Source organism: Triturus cristatus, chromosome 6 (genome assembly GCF_964204655.1).
Source record: "Triturus cristatus chromosome 6, aTriCri1.1, whole genome shotgun sequence".
In the NCBI taxonomy this organism is placed as follows: domain Eukaryota; kingdom Metazoa; phylum Chordata; class Amphibia; order Caudata; family Salamandridae; genus Triturus; species Triturus cristatus.
Window position 1 is genome coordinate 214,656,653 of NC_140589.1, and position 26,884 is coordinate 214,683,536.

General features: G+C 41.1%; 1 protein-coding gene across 1 annotated transcript in view; it reads left to right on the forward strand.

Annotated features, from left to right (window-relative positions):
* Positions 1-26,884, forward strand: part of MEP1A (meprin A subunit alpha) — an 89,070-nt gene that overhangs the window by 54,433 nt on the left and 7,753 nt on the right. The window contains exons 11-12 of the mRNA XM_085610563.1: positions 13,860-14,333; positions 26,149-26,322. Coding sequence (XP_085466689.1) covers positions 13,860-14,333; positions 26,149-26,322 — 648 coding nt within the window. The remainder of the gene's footprint in view (positions 1-13,859; positions 14,334-26,148; positions 26,323-26,884) is intronic.

Below are 26,884 nucleotides of genomic sequence, written 5' to 3' on the forward strand. Positions count from 1 at the left end.
AGATTTCCATTAAAGAATGATATGAAAAAACTAAGAAAACAAGTGACTTTTAAAAAATCCTTTACAACTACTGGCTGGCAATAGTTTAAATGGTGACATATTGTATTAAATGTACGGTATGTTGTATCAAGTGGTTAGACACTTAATCAATTTTAAAAACCGAGGAGTTAGGCTAAAAGTTTAATTTGGGCAAAAAGAGCAGGAGGTGATGATTTGTGGAGGCGCCACAGAGGTTACATCATATGTACTCAAATCAAATCAAAGATAGCTTTATTCCATTTTACATTAAAAAGGGTGCAAGGATAGAACAAACTCATGAGGATTTCAATCAAACCATGGTGGATCTGCATCAAATCACATATTTCAGGTACCTAGACCCAGCGGTAATAGTCATTTCATCAGATAAGGTCAATAATTTAAATAATGCTGGTCTGCATTGTCTCAGGTTCCAAAGTTTAAGGAGAGGTAGAAAATATCTTTTCCGCCCCCACTCGTAAAATCTACAGAACAAAACGGAGTGAATGATTGATTGGGTGGAAGAATCATCACACGGACAAGTCGTTAATTGGGATGACCAATCATTTTGGGTAGGAAAAGTTAACATCCTGAAAAAACTTCCAGTTCTCAAACGAGCTAAGAGCATTCTGCTATAACTCGTCTGGTCGGGTGACAAATAAAGCGGTAGCCCAGGATGATAAACAACAGAGGCCTTTTTTCCCTCGAGGCACCAGCGTCGATCTTCCAGACCGGCAAGGCAAACTTCTTTCAGAGCCTGTCTGGAGATCGAAGACATTGTCTTGGGGGAATCATAAAATTCAAGGCGTCCGATATTCTTAAAAAACTCCTGAACATAAGAGAGCCACTGGATCTTTTTAGAGCCTTCAAGTTTGATCCAATCAGCAATAATCGCCCTATTAAGAGCAGTTTCTGCTGTAGTCCAGATCTTATGCCACAACAAGATAGGACTGATTTTAATTAGATCCGAGATAAAAGACAAGGCTAGTTCTTTGTGACAAACAAGAGGTGGAGCGGGGAACAGCGAGCAGGTAGCAGAGAAAACCATTTTCCTTTATTTGAATTTCATGGCAATCTGCAACACCCCATATACCAGCTCCGTACACAGCCGTCGATACACATTTCGCCTTATATATGTCAATCAGGATGCGTACTGGCCTACCCACTAGCTTATTTACGAATTGCTTCAGAGCGCCAATAGCCCGTGAAAACGCTAAATTCCTAGTCATGATCGCTGATCTCCAGGTACCCCTCTTGTTAAAAACAATTCCTAAATAGGAAAAGGTATCGATTAAGCCTATCTTTGATTTTTCGAAGTGAATATTACAGGTAATATTTACCTTGTTCGAGGAGCACATCGTGTAGGTCTTTCCAATATTAATCCTAAGGCCCCTATCTCCCATGTATGCCGAGAAGCTGGTTAAGGCCTTCTGGAGGCCGGTTTGTGTTCGGGCCATAATGACCGCATCATCGGCATACAGAAAGATAGGGACACGTTCACTATCTATTTGCGGGTAGTCCACCTCTGTTTTTAATAAATGGTCTGCCACCCCATTTATATATATATTAAAAAGAAAAGGAGCCAGGATACATCCCTGGCAGACACCTTTCTCAATTGGGAATTTGGGCGTGCATTCTCCCAGTTTTCCATAGCGGACTTTAGCCCCTGCTCCTCTATATAGCTCTTTCAAAAAGTTAAGAATATTAAAATCAATACCAAGATCTGTTAAGGTAGCCCACAAAATATCATGATTCAAGCAGTCGAAGGCCGAGCTGAGGTCTACAAAGGTCATAAATAAATTTCCCCTCTTTGCTGCCGAATATTTACCTATTACTAAGGCCAAGTTTAGGCCTTGTTCGACAGTGCCAAGACCTGACGTAAAGCCGTACTGGAATTTCGAAAGAATGGTTTTCTCCTCAGCCCATGATTGGAGGCGATTCAAAAGAATTCTGCCCGCTACCTTCATTAGCGAGTCAAGGAGGGAGATTGGCCTATAGCATTTAGAATCGTTTCTGTCCCCCTTCTTAAAGATGGGGACTACAATGGCTTCCTGCCAGGTAGTTGGAAAACCCTTGATGTTACAACTGTTTAAAACGTTGGTCAGGAGCGGTGCCCACAGGGCGACGTTATCCTTATAGATGTCAAGTGGAATACCGTCTGGTCCCGGGGCTTTACTATTTGAACTATCTGCCAATGCTAATTCCACCTCGTCTAAAGAGAAGACTACATTAAGGGGAAATAGGACTAATGCATCAGGTTCTGTGGTGCTCGTAACTCCCACCAATGAACTCATTAGTCCAGTACGAGTCTCTTGTTTGTATAACTCGGTAAAATGTTTAACCCAAAGCGTTTCTTCAATGACAATCTCTACCTGGTCAGAATTTCTCTCCACAAAAAAGGGGCATTGACTGCATTCCAAAATGCAGTTGTATCTTTTAATGCACTCGCTTTTAATAGGGCTTCCCAGGCAGAGTACTTCAGATTCTTCCTCCGTTTTTTTAAGGCATCCTTATAGGAAGCTCTGGCTACTCTAATATCTAGCTGGTTTCTTGGGTTTTTTTTTAAGGTCTGGATCAAATGAGAATGTGCTTTGGCGCACTCTTGATTAAACCATCTCTCTATTCTACTGTGACCCCCTTTTCGTGCTGTACCAGTTAATTTGTTGCTAATGTGGACTGAAATCTTGTCAAAAGCTGCAATGACCTTGGTGGGGTTAGGGTTCTCCTCTAAACAGGTCATAAAATCATTTTTCTGTTCTGCTACCAGGTTCTCTAAGAAGTTAGTCGGATTTACCTTACTCCATTTAATAACGTATCCATTGGTTCTAGCCAAGGAAATCCCATGTAAATAGATATTTTCCACCACATTGGTGGCTTTACTGCCTCTCTGCCCTATTTCAAAACTAGAGCCAATTGGATAGTGGTCACTAAGTGCAATGTGCTCTAAGTTAAACGAGAGTACACAGCGGTGATAATTGTTAGAGACCAATGTAAAGTCTATAATAGTCCGGGACCCCCGCCCACAAAAGGTGGGTTCGAAATGAATCGGAGGAACACAAAGTTCATTTACATAGCCCAGGTCCCACTCAAATAGAAAATGGTTTAGTAAATTTCCGAGTACAGAATGCTCAAAATGAGTACAGGGATCACCCCTAAGATTCACCATGCCACATATCTCCGTATCACTGTGCATACATAAATGGCAATTAAAATCCCCCGTTAAAATGATAAAGTGTTCTTTTTGGTCAGATCCCAATCCCTTACGGATAGCATCATTTCATTCCTCTAAGGTCCTTTGTAAAGCGGCCTTTGGGATATTATTGTAAAAATTAATCAGGAGCATAGGGTGGTTTTCGCCTGACCTTAGGGAGAGAAGTTGATAGTATTGAGATCCCCCGTTGGGTAAGCATTTACTGGTTATATTACTTTTATTCGATATGTAGGTACATAGCATATGTAGTCTTAATTTGCAAAACAATACATTTCCTTAGGATGAAATATGTATTACCAATGTTGTTAAGATATTCGAATATATGAGACCAAGTCTGCAATCAATTTTTTTATGATCCAGCCACTGTAAATATTTTTCACTAACTATTTAAATAATGTTCAGATTTTTTTTACCCTTTATGAAATTATACTGTACCATTTTGGTTACCTCCTTAGATGGAATGCATTTTGATAGTTACTAAAAAAGAGACCCTCTAGCGTTGCTGACTCACCCATAATAAAGCCAAAGAGTATCTCAGAGGCCACTCTTTTAAAATAAATATTTGCAAACTTTGAAATTTTAGAGGCGTGCAACGTTTTAAAAGAAATCTTCTAAAGCTGCAAGATGTACGACTTTGCCACTTTGAAAACTTCTTGTTTGAAATGAACTCATGATAGCTTCGATCCTAGCATTTGAGAGATTTGCATTTTTCTGGGGTTTCACAACAATCTTAAGGAGTACTCATGGAAATCTGTGCAAGTTATACATTTTTATGAGTAATCATTCTCCTGTACATTTACCCCTAGGTATTGTCCACATTTAACTTTTAATTTTTTTTCCTTCAGGGAAAATATTGAAGCCCCATGTAGAAATCCTTGAGGATATTTTTAACCCATGCGCAAAATTACTCCATCTTTTTTGGACACTAAGTTCACGAGAATAAGTGGGGTGTGAAAATGACATTGGACATTTTGTACATTTCTAAAATGTTACCAGTTCCTGGGTATTCACTGCCACCATCTGCTCCTTTCCTGGAAACACACATATTTCTGCCTTGAAGCCTAATCTTATTACTGCCTATTATCAACCTTACTGACTCTGATTGATATTTCAAGGCCTTATGTCACCCACTAACCCAAAGAAAAGATGGGATTGGTCCAGTGGTTAATTTGTAAAAAACATAAGTGCTGGAGCTCGTGTCAGGAGGTGGCTTGCACCAGCCCATTTCTCCTGTTAGCGCCACTTAAAACAGAACCAATTACTAACCATAAAAAAAAAGGGGAGTGGATGTGGCGTAATGGCCGGAGCTGGAGACTTTGAAGCTGGGGAACCAGATTCAAGTTTCGGCGTCAGCTCAACATCCTGTAATTCTGTGCAAATCAGTTATTCTCCCTGTGCACAAATGAATGTGAATGTGTTGTTAACTGGTGCTCATGAAAAGCGCCAGTGTTGATGATTAAATGCAGGTGCTGAGCACCCGCACACTACTGGCTCAAATTAAGCACTGGATCGGTCAATATACTAGAATTGACAGCACAATTGTCAAGGTCTTGCATATGATTAATCTTTGGCATGCTGCTATCTTCATTTGTAAACAAAAATGCACATTTGGCCCAGATAGACTGCTCTGTTCCTTGTCCTCTCTGATAGGACCTCATTATTAGTGGCCCGGAAACTGGTGTGACATATATTGCACCTAATAAAGTCCAACTCTGCTGAGTCTGCATGTACTGAATGCAATAAACACCAGCTAACTAACATGGGAATTTTGGCACTTACTGCCAAAAATCTACACGTTCTGGTACATAGTCGACATTTATCACAAAAATCATGATTGCGTTCTGTGGTATCAAAAAGTTACTGAGCATATTGTAATTAACTGAACCAATGGTATGGTGGGCCATACTTTTGCTTTTAACAGATGTATACGTAAATGAAAAAAATATAATAAAAACCACTTACCTGCAGGCTGGCTTCTGCCTCTCGGTCCTCTGTGGCTTTTTAGGTCGACTCCAGGAGCAGGAACCAGGAAGCACACAGACTCCCAGACTCTCCAAGCTAATCGCGAGGTTGCATTACAGGAGCGTTATGATTGGTCTGAGCACTGTGGTTCGGCGCTCAGAGAGGAACTGGAAGGCTGTGAATGTTCCCCACCCAGGCTGCACAATACAGCTGGTCGAGAACATCCAAAATGCGCATGACTGTGTGGCTGATCCAAGAACGCCAGCCAAACCGTCATGCACTCTTAGAGTGTGCTCATCACTCCTCACCCTGGCCCCTGATCTGGCCAGCCCAGCCCCGCCTGCACCTAAGCAGGAATGGAAAAATAAAATGATAACACTGCGTTATTATCATTTTATTATTCCTTTTTAAACTGCTCGCCGCTGCTGGATTTTTGTTTATCTTTGTTTCCTGCTCTTGATTTGATGGCTTTCCTCCATATTCTTGTCTTTGTCTGGTCCAGGGTTCAGTCAGTGTTCTGACTGGATGAGTTGTATCCTTCCCATCGCATACTTGAGGTAAATCTTTGTTTCAGATTCAGAACTCCACGGGAGTGCATATGTTAAATTGCTCTCCCTTACCTTGTGCTCTCTTTTGGTTCCTCCATCAGCGCAGTCCGTGCAGGAAACAGCGGTGGGGTGGTGGGGACTCGTGGGGGTGGGGATTTTGAGGGACGATGCAGAGGGAAAATTAAATAAATAATTAATTTTCCCTCTGCATCGTCTCTCGAAATCCCCCCCCCAATGCGGCCCCACCGCCCCACCGCTGTTATCTGCACAGACCGCGGCTGCCCTCCACTCCATGTTCCTAGATGCTTCCTGCCCCATTCTCCATCCTGCTACCCATCCTACTCCTGATTTTTCTTTTCTTTACGAGAGGCCAGCAGCTTTAAAGTGCTGCCAGTTCACTCCCTTGCTTTTTTGCACTTAATGTGCATTTGTTTTCACTTGGCCATCTTGTAATAAGTTTTCTTTAATACAAAATTTCCAACCATGTGTGCGCATGATCTTGACGCATGCACATGTTTGAAAAAAAGCATTGGTTAACCCAATAAGTACGTTTTTAAGAGCCGAGAGCTATTGGCTTTGCCGATGCTTGTTAAAATAGGATAGTGGCTTTTCCTGCTTTTTACTAGTGGACACAAGTGGTGTTAGTCCGTTAAAAGTGTCCGACCCTCAAAACGTTGTCTTGTATGACCACAGTATTTTATAATCAAATGGTTCTATTCAACTTTTTAAAATAGTTCTACTGAATGATAACTAGAAATCAAAATATGTCAGTGTTGTATCCTGGCAACATGTTCTAGGTAACCTAGTGATATCTGAGTCTTCCAATGTTCTGGAAGCTTGGAGAGAGCTGGGTCAGTCGCTGCCAGGAGAGGAGCCCTCAGCGGTTGTTCCAGTTATCTTAATAAACCTTTCCTCAAACCTACAAGTGTGTCACCCTTCTTAAAAATGGCGACGAGGATGGGCTACTGCGAGTTATAAAGGAAGGTGTATTGGAACCATAACCCCTGAACTGAGCCGGATTTCTTAGCCTTCATTGATCTGGAGTGGACCTATGCGTGCTGTGTTCCAGTAATTCTCCTGTGAAGTGCCTTGCTGACGAGGTATGCCAATTGAAGCTTTTAACATGAAGTGCATGTTGTAATCTGCTGATCTGGCAGTGCTGGTGATACGGAGTACAAGTAACGGCTGGCAGGACAACTACTACTGCAGGAGTGTATGCGGTGCTGCTTTTATCCTTAACTACAGTGTGTCCTGGTGGCAACGGTGACCTTAACTGCAGTGTGTGTAGAGGCGAAAACAATAACCTCAACTGCGGTGTTTACTGGTGGCAACAGTGAGTCTTGTTATGATTTGAGCTCACCGGTTGCGTGTGCCAATGGCTCCTGTGCGGGGGCTGTGCTTACCTTTGAACAGCTTCGGAGCGTGGCTAGCTGTGTGTCCATTGTTGATAGCAGTGTTTGAGATGGCAGAGTGTGCTGGCAGCCGCGTGTCTTAGTTGGCATTGTCTTCTGCGGCATAGGAAGCCGCGCGGAGTGCTTGAGCAGCGCGCTTCAGCTGTGTTGTGTGCTGCATTGCGTATCAGTGACGCGCACGTTTACGACGCATACGTGCTGATGTCACATTAGGAAGTGTCTTCACAGCCGTAGCACTTTGCATTACAATCTGTCCTCGCAGCATACCCTGCGCATCGTCCTGCTACCGACTTCAGCCGTGGACAGTGGACAGGCACTACTTAAGGTGGGAAGCGCAACGAGCCGTACGCAACTAGGCTTGTTTTTTTGTGCAACTTTGCTATCGTAATAATCTAGTACTGTGTTCAGCGAGCTGCACAGCTAGGTGTGCAATTTATCTTGTTTATGTGAGGATTTCCACACAACTAAAGGGTGACAACGGTGACAACTTATTTTAATTCATTATTTTAACTGGCTGCAAATACTGTGTAATGATTTAGTGATACAGCTAACTATATTTAACTTGTCAACCTCCACATACTGTATGGAGTTCATGGGCAATACTTGACCATGGTGATGACTTCAGTTATTTTAGTTTGTTATTTTAACTATAATATACTGCACTGTGTGTTATTCTGTCTATACAAAACCACCTTTTGTGTGATATACCAGTGTACTGTATTCTTGAGGCGGTGGTTGTGTAAAGTTTAAGGAACATTGATTTATCTACTATTGTAGCTCTACCCAAGTTTCTACAGAATCCAGGTGATCCCATTATGCCGTGGGAAGATTGTTTAGTCATTTGAGACTTACCTCGAAGCAATTGGGGAAGAAGATTTTGTAGCTTCTCATAAAGTTGCCTTATTAAAACATAATCTAGGGATTGAGGGCAGAAAGGTGCTAAAAACGTTACCAATACTTTCCAGGTTTCCTAGCAATCACGAAGGTGGGGAAGGTGATACTGTTGAAGATACACTTGAGGATTATTCAGATGAATATTTAGAGGTAATAAAAGCTTTGGAAGAAAACTTTGGTAAAAAGGTCTGTATAGTTGTTAAAAGACATACATTTTTCTCTAGATCACAGCAGTCTGGTGAATATGTTTGACAATATTTTTCGGTACTTAGAACCTTTACGTCAACTGTAGATTTAAGGGTTTACAAGAAGAAATAATTAGGGATCAGTTTATCAACATAACAAGCAGCATTTAAATTCAAGAAAGGCTATTAGAATTAAAGGATCCCTCATTACAAAAAACTATAGAGATTGCCAGGTGCACAGAGAACACTGTGTTAAAGAGTTAGAATCTGACCAAAGTTCAGACAAAGGCATTAAGAATGAAACCACCAAGGTTTGTGCAGTAGAGAAAAATAGGTTAAGGAAAAAAAATGACAAGATTGTCAAAAGATTTCCGAACCGTAGCCGCATTTGTTTTAGGTGTGGTAGTACAAGACATACAGCTGATTTTGACAGATGTATAGGGCTCAAGGAAAAATGTTATAAGTGCAAAAAGGTGGGTCACTTTGCATGCATGTGTAAAGCCAGTGCGTCAAACAGTTGGAAACCTTCAGTTCATGCCATAACAGAACACATATATGAAGGTTCATCTGATGATATTGAGATATTAGTGGTGGGAGTACATACCATCAATGAGATTCATGAGTGTTACAATCGACCTAAATGTATGTTAGGTTTTATTGGCACCAAGATTTCAGTTTGGGCTGATTCATGTTCTCCCTATACTATAATTGATAAGGAAATTTGGGGAAATGTGAATTAGATACACCCGACGTTCAACCTGTTGGGTATTGTGGAGTTAAGTTGCCACTATTAGGTTTTTTTATGTGTAAATTATCTCATAAGGATAAAGAAGTTATGTGCAAAGTATTTGTGGTGGAAAAAGGTATATCCTTGCTGGGGTGGTGTGAACAGAAAATGCTGGGCATTGTGTTAGACTCTAATCATCCCCAACAGGTACTAGTTACTGAAGATGCTGAGAAAACGAAATGGTGTGTAAAGTATCCTAAATTGTTCAGGAGGGAACTTGCATGTTTGACTAAATTCAAACATCGCATTGTGTTGAAAACTAATAATGTTCCATGTGTACATAAAGCTAGAACTGTTCCTCTTGCCTTCAGAGAACAATTGAAGAAGGAGCTGCAGAGGCTTTGTGACGCGCAAGTCATTGAACTGATTGAGTCATCGGAATGGCTTAGCCCCATAGTTTTTGGTACGCAAATTGGACGGAAATTTGCGCATGTGCATCGACTTAAGAGATCTCAGCCGTAATATCTTAGTCAACTGTTACCCACTGCCACATATTAATGAAATGGTTTCATCTGTTATCGATGCAGAATATTTTTCTTTGATTGATTTGTCAAGTACATACCATCAAATCCGGCTACCACCTGCATCTAAACACCTTACCTCTTTTATAACACCTGAAGGTGCTTTCCACTTCGTACGAATGCCTTTCGGCTTAGCATCTGCATCTGCTTCTGCTGTGTCTCAGAGGGTGATGTATAAGATACTGAAGGGCATGTCTAAAGTCTTGGTGTTTCAAGATGCTGTGCTGGTGTGGGAACCACGATGAGCATGACAGGCTTTTAGATGAAACTCTGAGTAAATTGCAGCATGCTGGCTTAAGTCCATAACACTAAAAGAACACACAGTCATCTATTGTTCTTCATACAACATACACACAAGGGGGATCCTGTATTAAACCCAAGGTCAAAACACCAAAAGATAGAAAATATATCTATTTATTCTTATAAATCTAAAAACAAATAGAGAAAAACACAGAATGAATAATTTATTAAAAACTGGCAACTGAGCTTAGACATTTGTTTTGCTTGAAAATTACATTACATAAATGAATTTACGTACAATGTTCTCAGTACTAACTAAGGCAACACTAACAATATACCTTTCGGCAATTCCTATACAGAAACAAACAATAAAAAGCACAGGAGAGTACACACAAAAGACAGTACAATTTGTCATAAAAAGAAACACATCCCTGTTCAGCACAATAGAAACTGGAACTCAGTAGTCTGTGCCTTATTTATCTATAGTTTCATTCAGTACACAGATTATGTAATGGGGCGTCAATGCGTTTCGATGGAAAATATCAATTAGATCATCTTTCTCAAGACCAGTATTGTACTCTCTTTAAACATGAATGTTGCCAGAAAGGAATAAAAATACCTTGTTATGTTAATTACACATTTTAGAGGCAGTTGGAGACAGCCAGTATCATGGAAACAGATGTGTAGTAAGTGGTTCCTTCCACTATCTCTTTGTCCTAGGTTAAAGATCAGGACGTATCTTGTCCTATGTATTTTAGGCTCAATGTTGTTAGGTTCCTTAATTTGTGGCCTCTCTTCTAAGGTGCTATAATGAGGCTACCACCCTCTGATCGCTAGGTATATCGGTAATTCTTTTGTAATCTGTTGGATGAGGGCTTGTCACAATCCTGAATAGATGCATGGCCCAAACTTGTTTGGTTGCGGCAGCACCCTTCATAAATTGGGTCTGTAGGAGTTCTAATGCGCCGTGGGTATTCTCAGGGTAATTCAGGTACCGTGGGTATGAACAAATGTAAATTTGGTATGGAACAGATAGACTATCTAGGCCATACACTATCTAAAGCTGGTGTAAAACCAAAGCGGAAATTGTTGGATGCCAATGCTGACGCACCATCTCCCCAAGACAAGGAGCGATTTCAATCTTTTCTGGGACTGGCAGAATTTTATTCTAAATTCGTTCAACATTTTGCAGTCAAAGTTTTAGAGCCTTAATGAAGAAGGGTCACAAATTTGTTTGGTCTGAGGAGTGCCAAATTGCTTTTGAGACAATTAAAAAACAAATTGTGAAAGCAGTCGCACTCAAACCCTTCAATCCGTGTGATCAAACTATTGTGGTAGTACATGCCAGTGCATATGGATTGGGAGCAGTTTTAATGCAAAAGCATTTGGGGCATGAGCGTTTTGTAGCTTTTGCTTCTCGCACACTAAAGGGGGCTGAACCTATATACTCTGAGATAGAGAAGGAGGCCCTAGCATGTTGGTGGTGGGTTGACCACTTCAAAACCTATGTCTGGGGTACTCTCTTCGAGGTCAGGTCAGATCAATAGACTTCTCATAGATTTATTTACTACTAAGGGGTCAGGGAAAGCCACCCCCAGGTTTGCAAAGTGGTTGTATAGACTGCAAGGGTTTGATTTTACTTTGAACTACGTACCAGGCCTCTTCAATATCAATGCTGACTGTTTGTCATGGCTGCCATTACAAAGTGTGGATGATGAAGATGAAACTAATGAGGAATGTGTAGTGGCCGATATTTCTGAGGCTTACAAAGGAGGCATATCGGTGGATGAATGGAAATCCACAATTAGAGAGGACAACATAATAATGGACTTGTTAAATGAATTATCTTGTTGAAAAGAAAATTCAGTGAATTTTAGACTGTTTGGTCAGAACTTTCTGTTGAGGATGTGGGTGCTACGCAGGGGTTGTACCTGAAGTTTTGCGATCCAGGTTATTAAGATTATTACATGAAGGACACGATGGGATGTCAGGGATGAATAGGAGAGTGAGAGTGACCTTTTGGTGGCCGGGTATGAACAAACAGGTTGAGGAATGTGTACGTGGCTGCATTGATTGTATGTGTAGCGACGAGTCTCATTGTGTCAAGGAATCTACCATTGTCTCCACTGAATTTCCCAGAAGACCTTGGGAGAGAGTAGCTATGGATATCTGTGGTGCTTTTCCAGCCAAAGATATCTCCAATAAGTTTGCCATTGTCATGAAAGATTATTATTCTAAGTGGCCTGAAGTGGCGTTTTTAGGCGAAGTCAAAGCTGTCCATGTGATTGAGTTTTGTGACAAAATCTTTTGTAGGGAAGGCTGCCCCAATACTTTGGTAACTGACAATGGTCCCCAGTTTCTAGCGTAAGATTTTAAAAATTATTTGTCTAAGATGGGTGTTGTGCGCCATACCACTGCTGTTTATAACCCTAGGGAGAATGGCCTGGTCGAGAGGTTTAACCGAGTTTTGAAGGAGTGCGTGCGTTCAATGACAGTAGTGGAAGTGATTGCAAGGAAGCTGTTAAAGAAATGCTTTGGAGCTACCACATTCTGTTACGGTGGAAACTCCTTCCAATTCTTTTGATGGGCAGGTTGCCAAGTACCAAAGTGTCTCCTGCATGGATGCTCAAGGGTCACACTTATCTAGTTGATAAGCAAAATTTGGTGGAAAGAGTTCAAAAACATCAAGCTAAGTTTGTAAGTAGACACAACGACACAATAAAAAAAAAGTAAACGAGTATTTGCTGTGGGTGATTGGGTCAGAAGTAACGGTTTGGGCAACCAGAAAATGTCGAAATTGTCAATGCCTAAGTGTGTAGCCAGGGTGATAGGCAACAATGTGTGGTTGTCTGAAGGTAAGAAGTGGAATGTTCGCAGAGTCACCTTGTGCAATGCCCTTGAACGTGAGGTGTGGATCAAGAAAAGACCTGCTATTGCTGACTGACGTACCATCAACCTCTCCTTCTCTCGAATAATCACACGATTTCTTGATCCACACCTCACGTTCAAGGGCATTGCACAAGGTGACTCTGCGAACATTCCACTTCTTACCTTCAGACAACCACACATTGTTGCCTATCACCCTGGCTACACACTTAGGCATTGACAATTTCGACATTTTCTGGTTGCCCAAACCGTTACTTCTGACAATGCGCAATGCCCTTGAACGTGAGGTGTGGATCAAGAAATCGTGTGATTATTCGAGAGAAGGAGAGGTTGATGGTACGTCAGTCAGCAATAGCAGGTCTTTTGTGGATGTTCCGTAACTCCGAGTCAGGAGGAGGCGTGCGTGGTACAATGATTATGTGTGCGCTTGACTGTGCACACTTCCATTGGATCCTCATTATGAATATAATGTATTATTTGAACTGATGTTTAGTTATTTTTTGTGTTAGGTTTTTACACATTTTACTGTTACTTAACTTGCTCCTTCATTTTGCATTATTGTACATTGTTTTGTATTCCTTAATTTTTGTTATATTATTAGAAATGGAGATGTGTTGTATTCTGGCAACATGTTCTAGGTAACCTAGTTATGTCTGAGTCTTCCATTGTTCTGGAAGCTTGGAGAAAGCTGGGTCAGTTGCTGCCAGGAGAGTAGCCTTCAGGGGTTGTTCCAGTTATCATAATAAACATTTCCTCAATCCTACAAGTGTGTCACTCTTCTTAAAAGTTACCTGATCTAAATGAACACAAATAGAGCAATTAAAATGGAAAGCCCATGCATTGTAATCTGGTGCTCATGTAAAGTGCCATAGGACCATTGGGCCAAGTTCGCGCTATATAAAAACAAAAAATAAATACAGTACTTTCCGAGTAACTAGAATCACTTCAGGCATAATGAAAAATAGAATCACCTAAAAATCAATCCATTAAAGAATGTAGGACTGCAAGTTTGACTCGATTGCTGCAAGAGAATCATCCTCTTCTGCAGCAGTTGTGTCTCTTTTAGGGATTTGCTTCTCATGAAAAATTACTCACTTATTGGAGCTTGAAAGGGCAACTAAACTTAGAGTTTCAAGGATAAATAAATGTTGTTTTAGCCAGAAATATATGTTTAACAAAGTTCATTTTTCTTCTTCAGGTGACAACGATCACAGCTGGAAAATTGCCCATGTCACCCTGAACGTGAACACAAAGTTCCGGTACGTCTTCCAAGCCACAGAGAGCTTGCCTGGAAGCGCTACTGCAAAGATACTGGTGGATGACATCACCTTGACGGAAACCCCGTGCCCGGGTGCTGTCTGGCAGATTCGGAATTACTCTCACATTCTTCAAACCACCAAGAAAGGAGACCTCATGAAGAGTGCTTGCTTCTACAGCCCGGAAGGCTACGGCTTCGGGGTCAACCTCTACCCCCATGGCCAGAACTATTCTTCCTACACTGGGTACACTGGCATTTCTTTCCACCTGTGCAGCGGGGAAAACGACGGGATCCTGGAATGGCCGGCTCTGAACAGGCAGGCGATTCTGACAGTTCTTGACCAGGACCCCGACGTCAAGCTCCGGATGTCTTCCAGCAGGAGCTTCACAACTAGCAAGGACCACATTTTAAATGGTAAGTAATGAGGCTGCAAGCAGTGAGCATCAAAGGCTTGAATCCTCAAAACTATGTGTTTTAGTTACTTTTACTTCATTTACTTTGTATCAAATGTTGTCAAAGTAACTTTGTGTGCAGTCATCATTTCATCCTTAACCAAAGATGGTGGAAATATAAACCTACCAGTGGAAATGCTTCAGCATGTGAAACTTTCACTTTTGTGTAAATATGTTCACACTAACTGCTTCAACATAGGCTTATTAAGCCACTGTTTATTGTTCCCATTTTAAATGTATTGGGAATCTGGCCTGCCTTTCATAGCTCAGGCTTGTCATTGTATCCTACATACGCTATAGTTTCATAATACATGTAGAAGCTGAAGTTGCTGATGGACTTAATGAACAGCTACATGCAAATAAATCTGAAGTATTATCTATCTATCTATCTATCTATCTATCTATCTATCTATCTATCTATCTATCTATCTATCTATCTATCTATCTATCTATCTATCTATCTATCTATCTATCTATCTATCTATCTATCTATTTATCTATCTATCTATCTATCTATCTATCTATCTATGTTATGTTAAATTACGTGGTATTTTATGATATGTAGATTTGTAAAGGGCACTCTCACTTGGAAGGATATCCTGGTTGTGAGCAGATGTAATTCTAGACAAGCCTAGAGGCTAATATAATTACTGGAAAAGTCAGGTTTTCAACTTCTTGCAGAATTAAATCAGTGAGTCCCATGCTTTAGGAGCGATGTAGGATATATATATGTATGTGAAGATGTACACACACACACATGCATATATTATAAGCAGTTGCTGAGAATGGGGAGAGGCCATATGATCCACGAGACGTGAGACCTGCAGTGGCTTATGCTTCCTCTCCTCTCCCCTGCCACACAATTTGAACAATTTGCAGATTTCAACAAGAAATGTTGTTTCTAGCTCAAATCAATGAAAATATTACTGCCAGAGTATGTGCCACCTAATTTAGATAACCTTGCTGCATATTTTGGTTCTCCATTTTCTCCATTGCTATTGTCCTCAGCCCTGCAGAGAGGCTATGGTACTGTCATAATCATTGTGCAAGCCATATTTATGCTTCATTCATTCTTATAAAAGCACCAAAACATTAATATGGAAAACAATATCTATTTTGTAAAACTCAAAGTACACAAATGCAAAGGAACAAGATGTGTCAACAAGATAAGAGAATCGCATATTCGGTAATCTAGATCTCTGGCAGAATCTGAAGCTTAAGTAAATCAGTTTGTCTCTGCAATTTTAGTATGTGTGTCTCTGTACCAATACCACTGTCTGTGTTCTAATGAAATATAATAGCAGATGACATTACTGGAGTGCACAAGAATGCTGTCACCAGAAGTAAGTGCCCTATTTTCAATGATGAGACACGCCACCACATTGCTGCTGTGTTGCAAGCACAGTGCTTTCACTGAAAATGTTGTAAGTCATGGATCCAATACTTCCAGGTAGGTCCCACACACAGTTTTATATCTGTCAACCTTAGGGTGGTTTTGTGTTTACCTTCCTATCTGCTGAATTTCTTTTTGTTGGATTTAGGACTCTGTGCACTTTACCACTGTTAACCACTGCTAAAGTGCTTATGCTAAGTCCCTAAAAGACGGTAAGATTGACTTACACCTGATTGGCATAGTAAAGTATTTATAGGTCCATAGTAAAGTGGTATACCATACATCCAGGGCTCGTAAATTAAATGCTACTAGTGGGCCTGCATCCCTTATTGTGCCACCCACTTAAGTAGCTCCTTAAAACGCCTCAATTCTGCCATTGCAGTCTGAATGCAGTTTAAACTACCAATTTGGCTTTGCACTACAACTCCCCTTGTGAAGCCTTAAACTCCCCATTTATTGCATATGTCTCCCTAATGTAGGCCTAGGTAGCTCATTGGGCAGTGTGCATTGTAATTAAAAGGTTGGACATGTACTTTTACGTTTTACATGTCCTGGTAGTGAAAAACTCTTAAATTAGTTTTTTACTACTGTGAGGCTCACATCTCCCATAGGATAACATTGGGTTGCCTTAAGCATTAACATTTGATTGTGAACAGGTAAATGTTTCATGTTTGGTGTCTGAGAAATTGTAATTAAAAATCCTCTTTATTGGCAAAGTCAGATTTTAAGTTACAATATTGAGACTGCCAATTTTAGAAATGTGTCCTTTTTTTGGGTGCCTTCAGTCTGTTCCTGGCTCACATGACTGGGTGTAGTTGGCAGTTGGAATTTCTTTATTTCTTCCAGACAGTTACATAATAGTGGGGTTTGGTGTGCTTGGATGAGCCATCATTGGCAGGATGGTGGGGGGGTGCTGGGCACAGCCCCACTTGCAACTGAATAGACTGTGATCTAGCAAAGTACTACTCACTCCTGCATTGTTCATGCAGCCTGTGCAGGAGCCAGTGCAGGAGCATGGATATCATTTGAGGCTATTAGGGGTCGCAGCTGCAGCCTCTAACTTGCTCCCTGCTACTCTCTGCGTTTCCTTTACGCCACTGGCCTCAGAGGAGGCAACCGTTTTGCACCCTTTGAGGCCAGGGGTCACAAAGGAAGTGCCAGGAGTAGCAGGGAGGAGTTAGATGGCACCAGATACTAAAATAGGGAGAATCCAACAAAAGTATGAAGTTCCTTTTAAAGATGGTAGGTACAGTTATCAGATGTAGAATATGCTCCAATAGGGTGTCATGCTTCATCATCGGTCGAGCTCCTCGTCGGGGCGGCGCTGCAATGCCCGACGGGCACCCACAAGGGGGCACTATAACAGAGATCTTTTTATTGAACTGCCGTTTACTGAAGTGAGGGTGTGTGGGCCGAGTATGTACATTGGTTGGAATTGGTGTGAAAAAGGAAAACATGTATTAAATTAGACTAAGTGATCTTCAGAGACAAGACTTTTTAATGAAAGAGTTCACATGTCTGATTAAAATGGTGATTGCTATTGAAGGATATATTGGTCCTAGATAGCTTAGTGGGTCTTAATGGGTCTACATGTTTTTTGTCATTTGGTGTCAAATATGAACATGTGGTAATTCTTCAATCTACACAGTGTTAGGAATCACTGAGTGTGCATTCTCAAGAGATCACCAATCACTAACCCAAATTACGGTAAACCTAGTACCTCTGAGTAGTAAAAACAGTCCGAAAACACCAACAAAACAGACATATCAATACAGACTAGTGATTCACAATTAATTGTATTGTATTTTTTGTGAGGCATGCGATGCAATGTCTGAACATGCCCCTTGAAGGCTTTTGTGCAGAAAGCACTGTGAGACATATATTTTAAAACAGTAACACCTCCACATAAACATGTGACAATTGTGAAGCAGCAACATGAATATCACTTGCACTTTGAAGGTTGCTATATATGGAATGGTATCATGGGCTCACCCACTTTCATGATAAGATGTGCCCAACTAACAATTTATTGACATTCTTTCCACAGTACGCTAATTAGTGTTTCCTCTGCATTCACTTGCAGGGGCCTTATTGCTATCCCAAATTGGGTGAATCCATGATACCCATGTTTGATTTATTTTGTCTTGGATTTTGCAAAACTTACAGCTGGGGGTAGCAGTGTGCCCTCGTCAATCTAACCAAAAACATTGGATAAATGCAAACATATTTTTCTGTCTCAAAAAACACACATTGAATAATAGTCTCTGGCACTTAAGGGAACTATTCTGTGTGTGAATGTGCTCTTTGTGAAAGGGAAGAATGCCATCACTCACAGTGTAGTCAACCAATGGCTGAAGGGGGCTGACCATTGTCCCGTGCTGTATGCTGTAGTGGTCAAAAGAAAAATGTCAGTGACACAATAACAGGCCAATGGATGAAGAGGGTTGGCAGAAAGCCCTTATAAGAAACATATAATTTTAGTAAAATCAAAATGTTTTGGCTATCACTAGTCCTAATTAAATATGAGGTTTAATACAATGTAGGAGAAGCACTTTATTGCAGATAAAATGTCACCTAGGGAGAAGGCGCCCACATATCAACGGCCTGCATGAGGGTATAGAGATTTGTGAACATTCTAATATGCAAAATACAACATTTACACATTAGATACAAATTACATAAAACATGCACATTCCCATTCAAACATACAACTGGCAATCTGATCTGATCAGTAGTTTATACAGTTTTCTTTACGCTACCCAGAAAAATGCAATTTCAAACAAAATAAAAAGAGCCCAAATGATAAAAAAGAAATTTGTAGCAATGTACTGAAACTAGCTCAAGAACACCTCAATAAGTAAAGATAGGGGTGCATCACATAAAGTAAGCAAGGAAATGTTAAAGTAAGACAGGTATCAGCCATCATTTGTGGCTCACTTTTGTCTTAAATAGTTGAAAAGCTAGAGGGAATGGTATTTTATCACCTTATACAGTGGCAAATGGTTGTTTTCCATTGGAAATGTAAAAGAATCTCTTGCTTTGACTGGAAATGATCACCATTTTTAGACATCTTAAAAGTAAATAAAAGAAGAACATAAGTCAACTACATCACACAAAGCAATAGCTTCATATACGCAGCAGAACACCTCCATCTTTGGTTGCAAATCCAGTAGTTAGCTCATCTTTCTAGGGATGCAGTAATCTAGACATAAATACTCATCTATATATTAAAAAGATTCTTCATTCATTTATGAGTTTTACAGCAGGAAAAGTAGTTAAAGTTCAGCTCCCTGCCCATAGCAAATATACAGTCAACCATATTGGGCAACATAACAATACAACACAAAAATAAAGAGTACAGCATTAACAAAATAGTCAAGGTAGAACCCAAAATAAGAACCACAGTATACCATAAGAACACAATGAAATAATGCCGCACATAAACATATCAGCACATCAACAATTTAATATATATCCATCACATCAAAATGCAGCACAACAGACATGTGGAAGGGTTTTTCTCACAAAGCAGCAACTCATGAAATATATTTTTATAATACAATCGTAAAAGGTGTTTCCATCAAGCACCGCCTTATTTACCATCAAGGGCACATAATGTGCACATGTGCTACACAAATGTATACAAGCCATCTATAAGTTCATAACTGTAAAAAAGTTCCTAAAAGAGAACCCAGGCCATAGAGCCACCCTGATTCTTCTGAGAAAACAAAAAACACAGAAGACATTTGGGAAAATATTAACATCTTCTACACTACATTTTGGACCTGCAGGGTCACCCCCAATCTTTTTGCCTTCTCCCCTCTGTACCCCCAATGTTTTTGCCTTCTCCCCTTCTATTCAGACTGGAACCAGGACAGGGAGGCAGGAAATTCCAGACACGTCTGTAGAAACTCCAGAAGTTTCTTCCACTTCAAATTTGGCATCAGATATAAAAAAGGGATCCTTAGACTCACTCTTCAGTACACTCTGGGACCTTTGGATGCTACAGAAGACGGACTGTCCAGTTCCAAGCTCCAAAGGCCTCCGTGCAACTGCCCAGCTGAACCTGCTGCACTGGACCTGCAACTGATTTTGCATGAGCCCTGCTGGCATCTGCTGGAGTGAGTCCCTGATCCCCAAGAGGTGCCACCCAGGTCCTGGACCCTTTGTGTGGCATTAGTTAAGCTCCTCCTTGGAAAAAAGGAGAAATATGGAAGTTCATGAATGCGAATGAACCAGTTTGTGCCAAGTTCTTACCGCCCATGCCGCCTGCCAACATGAAGCTCCAGTAAACTGACTCTAGCACTACAGCGACTTCTGGTGATGACCGGTTATGTTTATGTTTACTGAGACTTATAAAGTGCTCATTCCCCCAAAGGTATCTTGACATTAAATCCTTGGGTGGCGGTGTTATTATGTTACATCCAACTACTTTCCAGAACCAAAAGCTTTCTTAAACAACCATGTTTTCAGCACCTATCTCAAAGATTCAACAGAGGTTTTAGACAGGATGGATAATGGAAAAGAATTTCCATGCCTTTGGTGAGAGAACTACAAATCTGCAACTTCAAGTTCTCATTTTCCGATATCTAGGTATCACTAAGAAGTTGGCTGAGGAAGAGCATAGGACACCACTAGGAGTGTATCTAGAAACATGCCCAATAAGAAACACCAGAGCCAGGTCATGAATAGACTTATAGAATGAGTACTGGGCTTTAAATTGGATGCATTGAATTCTACCAGATGCCTTACATACCATTCTAGCTGCAGCATTCTGGAGTGTTTAAAGGCCTTTGAGATCACCACCTGGCAGCCCTAGATAGATGCTACTGGCATAATCCTTTCTTCCTCTGATAATTGTAGCCATATTGCATTTCATAGCCTCAGTAGAAAAATAAGGAGTAAGCTGTCCGTAAGGTAACAATTCCTTTTGAGATTGAATTGTTTTTCTGCTGCCTTATAGTGAGCTTGTGGTCAATCATTATGCCCAGACTTTTTGCCACCAAATTAGATGTGGGTACTGTTCCTGATTCCCCTGGCCAGTAGCGCTCTGACCAGATATCTGCATGACAATTAAAGACAACAACTTCTGCCTTATCAGTGTTTAGTTTTAGAAAGTTTCGTTTGATCCACACATATATAAAGCACATAGAGTCTTGAAAGCCGTATTGAAAGGGCTCTTCATTCTCCAGACTCAATATACTCTGGGAATCATCTGCATATTTAAAAATGGGACAACCTCTGCTGGTTAGTTCAGTTACCAGAGGCTGTATATAAATATTAAAATAGGTGAGATGAGAGAGCTGAATCCTAAGAGACTCCACAAGTGACTCTGTCCTCAGGTGCTGTGAATGCTGCTTGAGATCTGTCACTAATAAAGGACTTTAACTATTTAAATGCAACATCTGTAATCCCAGAGCCCTGAGATAGCAGAGTAGAATCTCATGATCCACTGTATATAAGGCTGCTGACAGATCAAGCAGTATTAAGGCCATGACCTTTGCTTTGTCCAGTTTTTTCCTTAAATCGTCAATCACTGATGCTAATACTATCTCGGTGTTGTGTTTCGGCCGAAGCAGGATTACTGTGGGTGTAAGAAATCTGAGACATGTAAACATGTACATAATTCCTGTGTTTCATGTAATTCCAGAATTTCTGTGTAAAAAGGCAGCAAAGATATTGAGCTATAATGTTTCAATGTATCTGGGTCATCCATAGTTTTTTTAAATAATGGAACAACCGCAGTGTTCTAAAACATATTGAGAACACTTCATAACTGTAACGACATATTTAACAGGGTGGTAAGACACTCTATCATGGCTGGGGCTAAGACCACCATAATTCTATGGGGACAAGGATCAAAAGGTGATCCTGATTTTATTCATCAATTGGAATAGTCAGTCTTCCTTCAAAAGGCAGCATTTCTCTAATGTAGAAATGATGCCATCTCCATGCTCATGACTGTGTGTCGGATTTGGTTACTTTCTTCATGCACAGGGGGGAGCATGTTCTCTGGCTCCCTTGCAATATCCATATGTCTAGCTTGAGGAACATCCATGACAGATTCTGTAATCAGATGGATCTTGTCAATGAAAAATGCATTTAACTCATTACTGTGGGCTTGCAAGATAATTACCACTAGTCTAACCTTGTCTATTGAGGAGAGTTCTCACGTTATTTTAAAAATCTTCTTTTGGGGATTGTGAGAACTGTGCAATAGTTACATGGTTTGAACCAATCACGTTAGTCAGTCAGGCGAGGACCTTGCACCGGTCACTATCGGAGGAAGAGTGCTTAAGTTTCTTCCTCCTTACACTAATGATTATTTAATGGAAAAGACCGACACGTGTCTTTCCTCCAGCGCTGAATCTCTGCGAACAGAGTATCCATTAAGAAGACTAGAGTGTTGGTAGCATTGGTTGCTCCCACTCCTGCATAAAGGATCCATCCTCATGGGCCTTCAGTCTGCTAATTTATAGACAGTTCTTGATCTATAGCCAGGACTCCATTCGGGCTGTCAATTACACATTCCCTTTTGTGGTATTACTTGGGGTAAGTCATGATGCCATTAAGACTATTTCCCCACATTCTTGCTTCATTGCTTTTTATTAATGACTCTTTCTTACTATTCCCTATGACACCCCTGCAGGTTCCCAAAGTAAGTACCCTATTTCATTTCACGATATTTGGTGTCACTCATGGTCTATTTCCTACTGGGGATTTTTAGATTGATAGCCACAGCTACACTATAAGATAGGATTTTGTTCATTCATATCCTGCCTGATTCTAATTCTATTATATGTATTTCTTCAAGAGGCCCCTTTATTGGTTTGTCCTGATGAGACCCTACATCTAATGCAGAGTTGAAACTTGTCAACACCATGCTTACAAACGTAATAAACCTAATTCAGGAACAGTCTTTGGATTATTACATCCAAATAATTCCTTTATTTATGGATGTCTGTTTCTTAAGGAATACACTTTTTAGGTTTCATTATGTGCATTTAGTTGCTGATCTTTTAGCTTAAGCTGGTTCACTTTCACTTGGCAAACACACTTGGGACACATTCCACTTGTTTACTGTTTATATGTCCACTGCACTGACTGCATAAAGTATTTTTGAACATTGTACTTGGGAGTGATGGTCTCATTTTATTTCTTCAAATCAACATTAATTGTGCCCAGCCATTGTTGGAGGTCAGATTATAATTGTGATGTCTAAGGGAGAGGAAGTATGTAATAAGAATGAAATACTATTAACTAGTGCACTATAAATTAGTTACATTGCACATACCAACAATGTAGGCCACTTTTGTACTTGGGATTGTAGCTACAGAGCAGGGTATGGTTCACAACAACCCAGTGTTTAGGGGGATTTCCATTACACACTTCCTCTTTGTATACCTGTGCTGGGTCACTGATCTTCATTTCAAGTCTGTAAATGAGAGAAAGGGAGATCCCTGCCTTGTCTTAAGATCAAAGATTTCATGCTTTGCCCTTTGGAGCAAGTAGGAGAGGAGCTGGCCTACCTTACACCTGAATCTGTACCTGCAAGGACTTTCAGAACTGCGAGGACTTCCGGAAATGTGGTTGACAATCCTCTGAACAGAGCATAAATATTCAAGATGATCCGCTTTTGAAATACTGGTGTCTGTTGTGGGGCCTGCTCTCTGAACTTTAATGTTCCTGGCACTGAAAGGTCCTGGAATATAAAAAGCCTGTTGATCACTGGAAGCAGCCCCAATTAACTACTGGAGTAGTGGTGTGTTTTGTGGCTCTGTTGCTGAGTAATGCAGGATACCTTGAGAACTAGTGTGTATGTATATATATATATATATATATATATATATATATATATATATATATATATATACACACATATATATATATTCACTGGAACGTGTACTGAAGTAAACAGAAAAGAAATAACTTTGTAAAATAGCTCTGACTGAACTCAATTATCTTTTATAAACTTTTTATTAGGCAGTTGGGTGAAACCACAGGTCGATCATCAACAATGAAATATACTCTTTGTGGGCCGCTCACAGGGGGCCTGTACAACAACAAATATCAATGTGTGACTCACGGTCCCCAGATCTTTTCAAATTTGCGTGGGTAACCCCGGTAGCGGTATGTTGCACGTCCTGCTAGCTGGCACCAGTCAATGTCCTCCATCCAATCCCAAGCCGCTGGGAGGCCTGTTTGCTCCTCATAGTCTAGCTAAGTTGTGCTTCGCCACCCCTGCTGCCATGTTGAGCCAGGTATGTAAGTGTCTGGCCACCTCTCCACCCCAATACGCCCAGCAGCAGCCATCTGGCCTTGAGCGGGACCGATAGGCCCGCCACCTCCCTCCTTACCTCTGTTATTTCTACCCAAAATGTTTGGATCACTGGACAGGTCCAGAGTGTGTGATAGAACGTGACCTCACTGCCACAGTTCCTGGAGCACTCAGCTGAATCACTGAGGCCCATCTTATACACCCTTGCCCTAGATAGGTAGGACCTATGCAGTATCCGAAGACGCATTAGGCAGAATCGTGCTCGTATAGCAATCTCCCTGGGGCTCTGCAGCACCTCACTTCACTCCTCATCGACGAGGGGGCCCACATCAGCTATCCAGGCATCTCTGAGTGAGACAAGACTATCTGGCATGGTGTTTATTATCTTTCTGTGTACTAGGGAGACTGCCTTGGTGGACATAGGGTCTAGAATCAGCCGGTCCGACATGTGGGAGTAGTCTGGGAGTTGTTTCCACTCTGGCAGATGGCATTTCAGGGTGTGCTGTAGCTCTCGATATCGGAAGATCTCATTCTGCATCAGCTCGTATTCTGATTGCAACATGTTGAACGTTACCAGTGTGCGTCCTCTCCTGACATCTCCCAGATTATCTATCCCTGTGTGCCATTGTGTGTGGGTACATAACTTTTTAACCACCCCCAGGCTTTCACTGCCCCAAAGTGGGGTCTCTGCTGTTAATTTATTATTCCATCCCAAACTTTGGTTGGTGGCTTTCCACGCCTGCAGCACCACCTGGGTGTGGTGTGGGAGCGATCCCTACTTGGCTCTTCCTTAGAGGAGCGCAGGGTAACAACTGATTCCCATGGCTTGGTGGTCCACCCTCTATGGCGGTTCAGTTCTCTCCCCAAATACCCACCACCAACTGGAAAGCCCAGTAGTAGGCACGAAGGTCTGGGATCGCAAGACCGCCATTGAAGACTCTGCGCTGAAGTTTCGCTAAGGAGATTCAAGTCGCGCCCCGTCCCACAATAATGACCTCAGTATGCTGTTGCTTCTGCAGAAGTAAGAGTAAGGGACCATGTATGGTTTATTCTGAAGTATATAGAGCATGCGTGGGAGGGTCATCATTTTAAAAAGGACTGCCCGTCCCATCAACAAGAGGTGTAGTGTTCGCCAGTGAGTCGTGTCTGTATGGAGGCGGTCGATTTGGGGGAGCAAATTGCGGTCCAGGAAAACTTTCTCTGGTTATGTAAATCCCTAGGTACGTGAACCTTTCTGTCGCCACTGGGGCAGGGCACCGAGGTGGCAGGGTCAGTCCCCCTGTCACGAGGGGATAGATCAGGTATTTATCCCACTTAATTTGGTAGCCAGCTTAGCTCCCAAAGAGATCGAAGGCGTGGAGGATTCTCGGTATCGAGAAGCGAGGTTTTGTCACATGTAACAGAATGTCATTCACTTAGAGAGATATCTTTTCCTCCCAGTCCTCCTCCACTGTGATACCCGAGATTAAAGGGTCTCCATGGACCCAAGCCGCCATGGGCTCTAGGGACTGAACTTAATTTTTGAGGCTGCACAAACCTCCAGCTGAGGACGAAGAAAAAAGAGTACCCTCACACCCAATTCCACCAGCTCAAAGACACAGCCTATAACAGATAACTTCATCTTTTCCGGTCTGATCATTGCTTCTGCACATAATTCACTGTAGGTTGGAACCATGAGTATCGAAACAGAATTTCATTGATCCATACGTTTATATGTTGGACTTTCAAGTCCTTTAATTCCATACCTGGATTTCTGTTTGGCCAGATTTTGTACACATATTACATGCCATCCTTTTCTCTCAAGGCTTGTCTTACTGCTCAGCTCCAGCTACCAAAGGTGACTTGGGAACTCATTGGGAAATCCTGGGTTACACTTGTTGGTCCTTCAGTGTGGGCAGTGTAGAATCCTAGTCAAAATTCACATTAGACCTGTTAACTCTCTGTCCTGTAGTCTGATTGAGAGATTCCATACACATGCAACACATTTACCATGCTAATGATGACTCAAAATGTGTTTAGATATACCTATGAACATTAGCGCATTAATTAAGGTGGCACAAATGATCAAAAAGGTTTAACAAAGCGATTCATTTTGTCTTTTCACAGATGGGAAAAATACATCTCTTTGGGAAAAACCATCTTTAGCTGGAAAGCAGGACCCTGATTGCAATTGTTTTCGAAGTGAGGAATTTGGGTGGAGCACCTTCATATCCCATAATCAGCTGCGTCGTAGGAGCTTCCTGAAAAATGATGACCTCATCATATTTGCAAATTTTGAAGGTACAGAACATATTTATTGCAAACAGAATGTATTGAATATGAACACACAACAACATGTGACGGCCAATAGCACCCTATTTTATTAATAATAATTTTATGACTGTGGAGACTCTGCAGTCGGGGCTGAGAAATCCCTGCATAAAAAGGCATGTTCTATTTTTTGTAGGTGTGGAGTCTCCGCCAGGAGTGTAGTGCCTCCACAGTCGTACAATTACTATTAGTAAAATTAGACTCGTAGTTTGTGAATACTCAAAAAATAGTAAACATACACAGAAGTATAAGTTTACCTTTGTGAATCAGGCCCAAAGATGGCCTGATCTTAGTTATTTGACTAACTTAGTTGTGCTTCCGATACTCTATCCTTACACTCACTCTTTCACAACTGCATATGAATGACTGGAGAAATGTATCTCGAGAAAATGCTCTCACTTCAATATTTTAAGACTGTTTAGTAAGAGTACCCAAATCTCCTTTTGATGACCTTGTGATTTTCTTCTTTTTCCTCTATGTGTTTGTATAGTATTTACATGTGCTTATCATACCATCTCTTATCATATAAAGG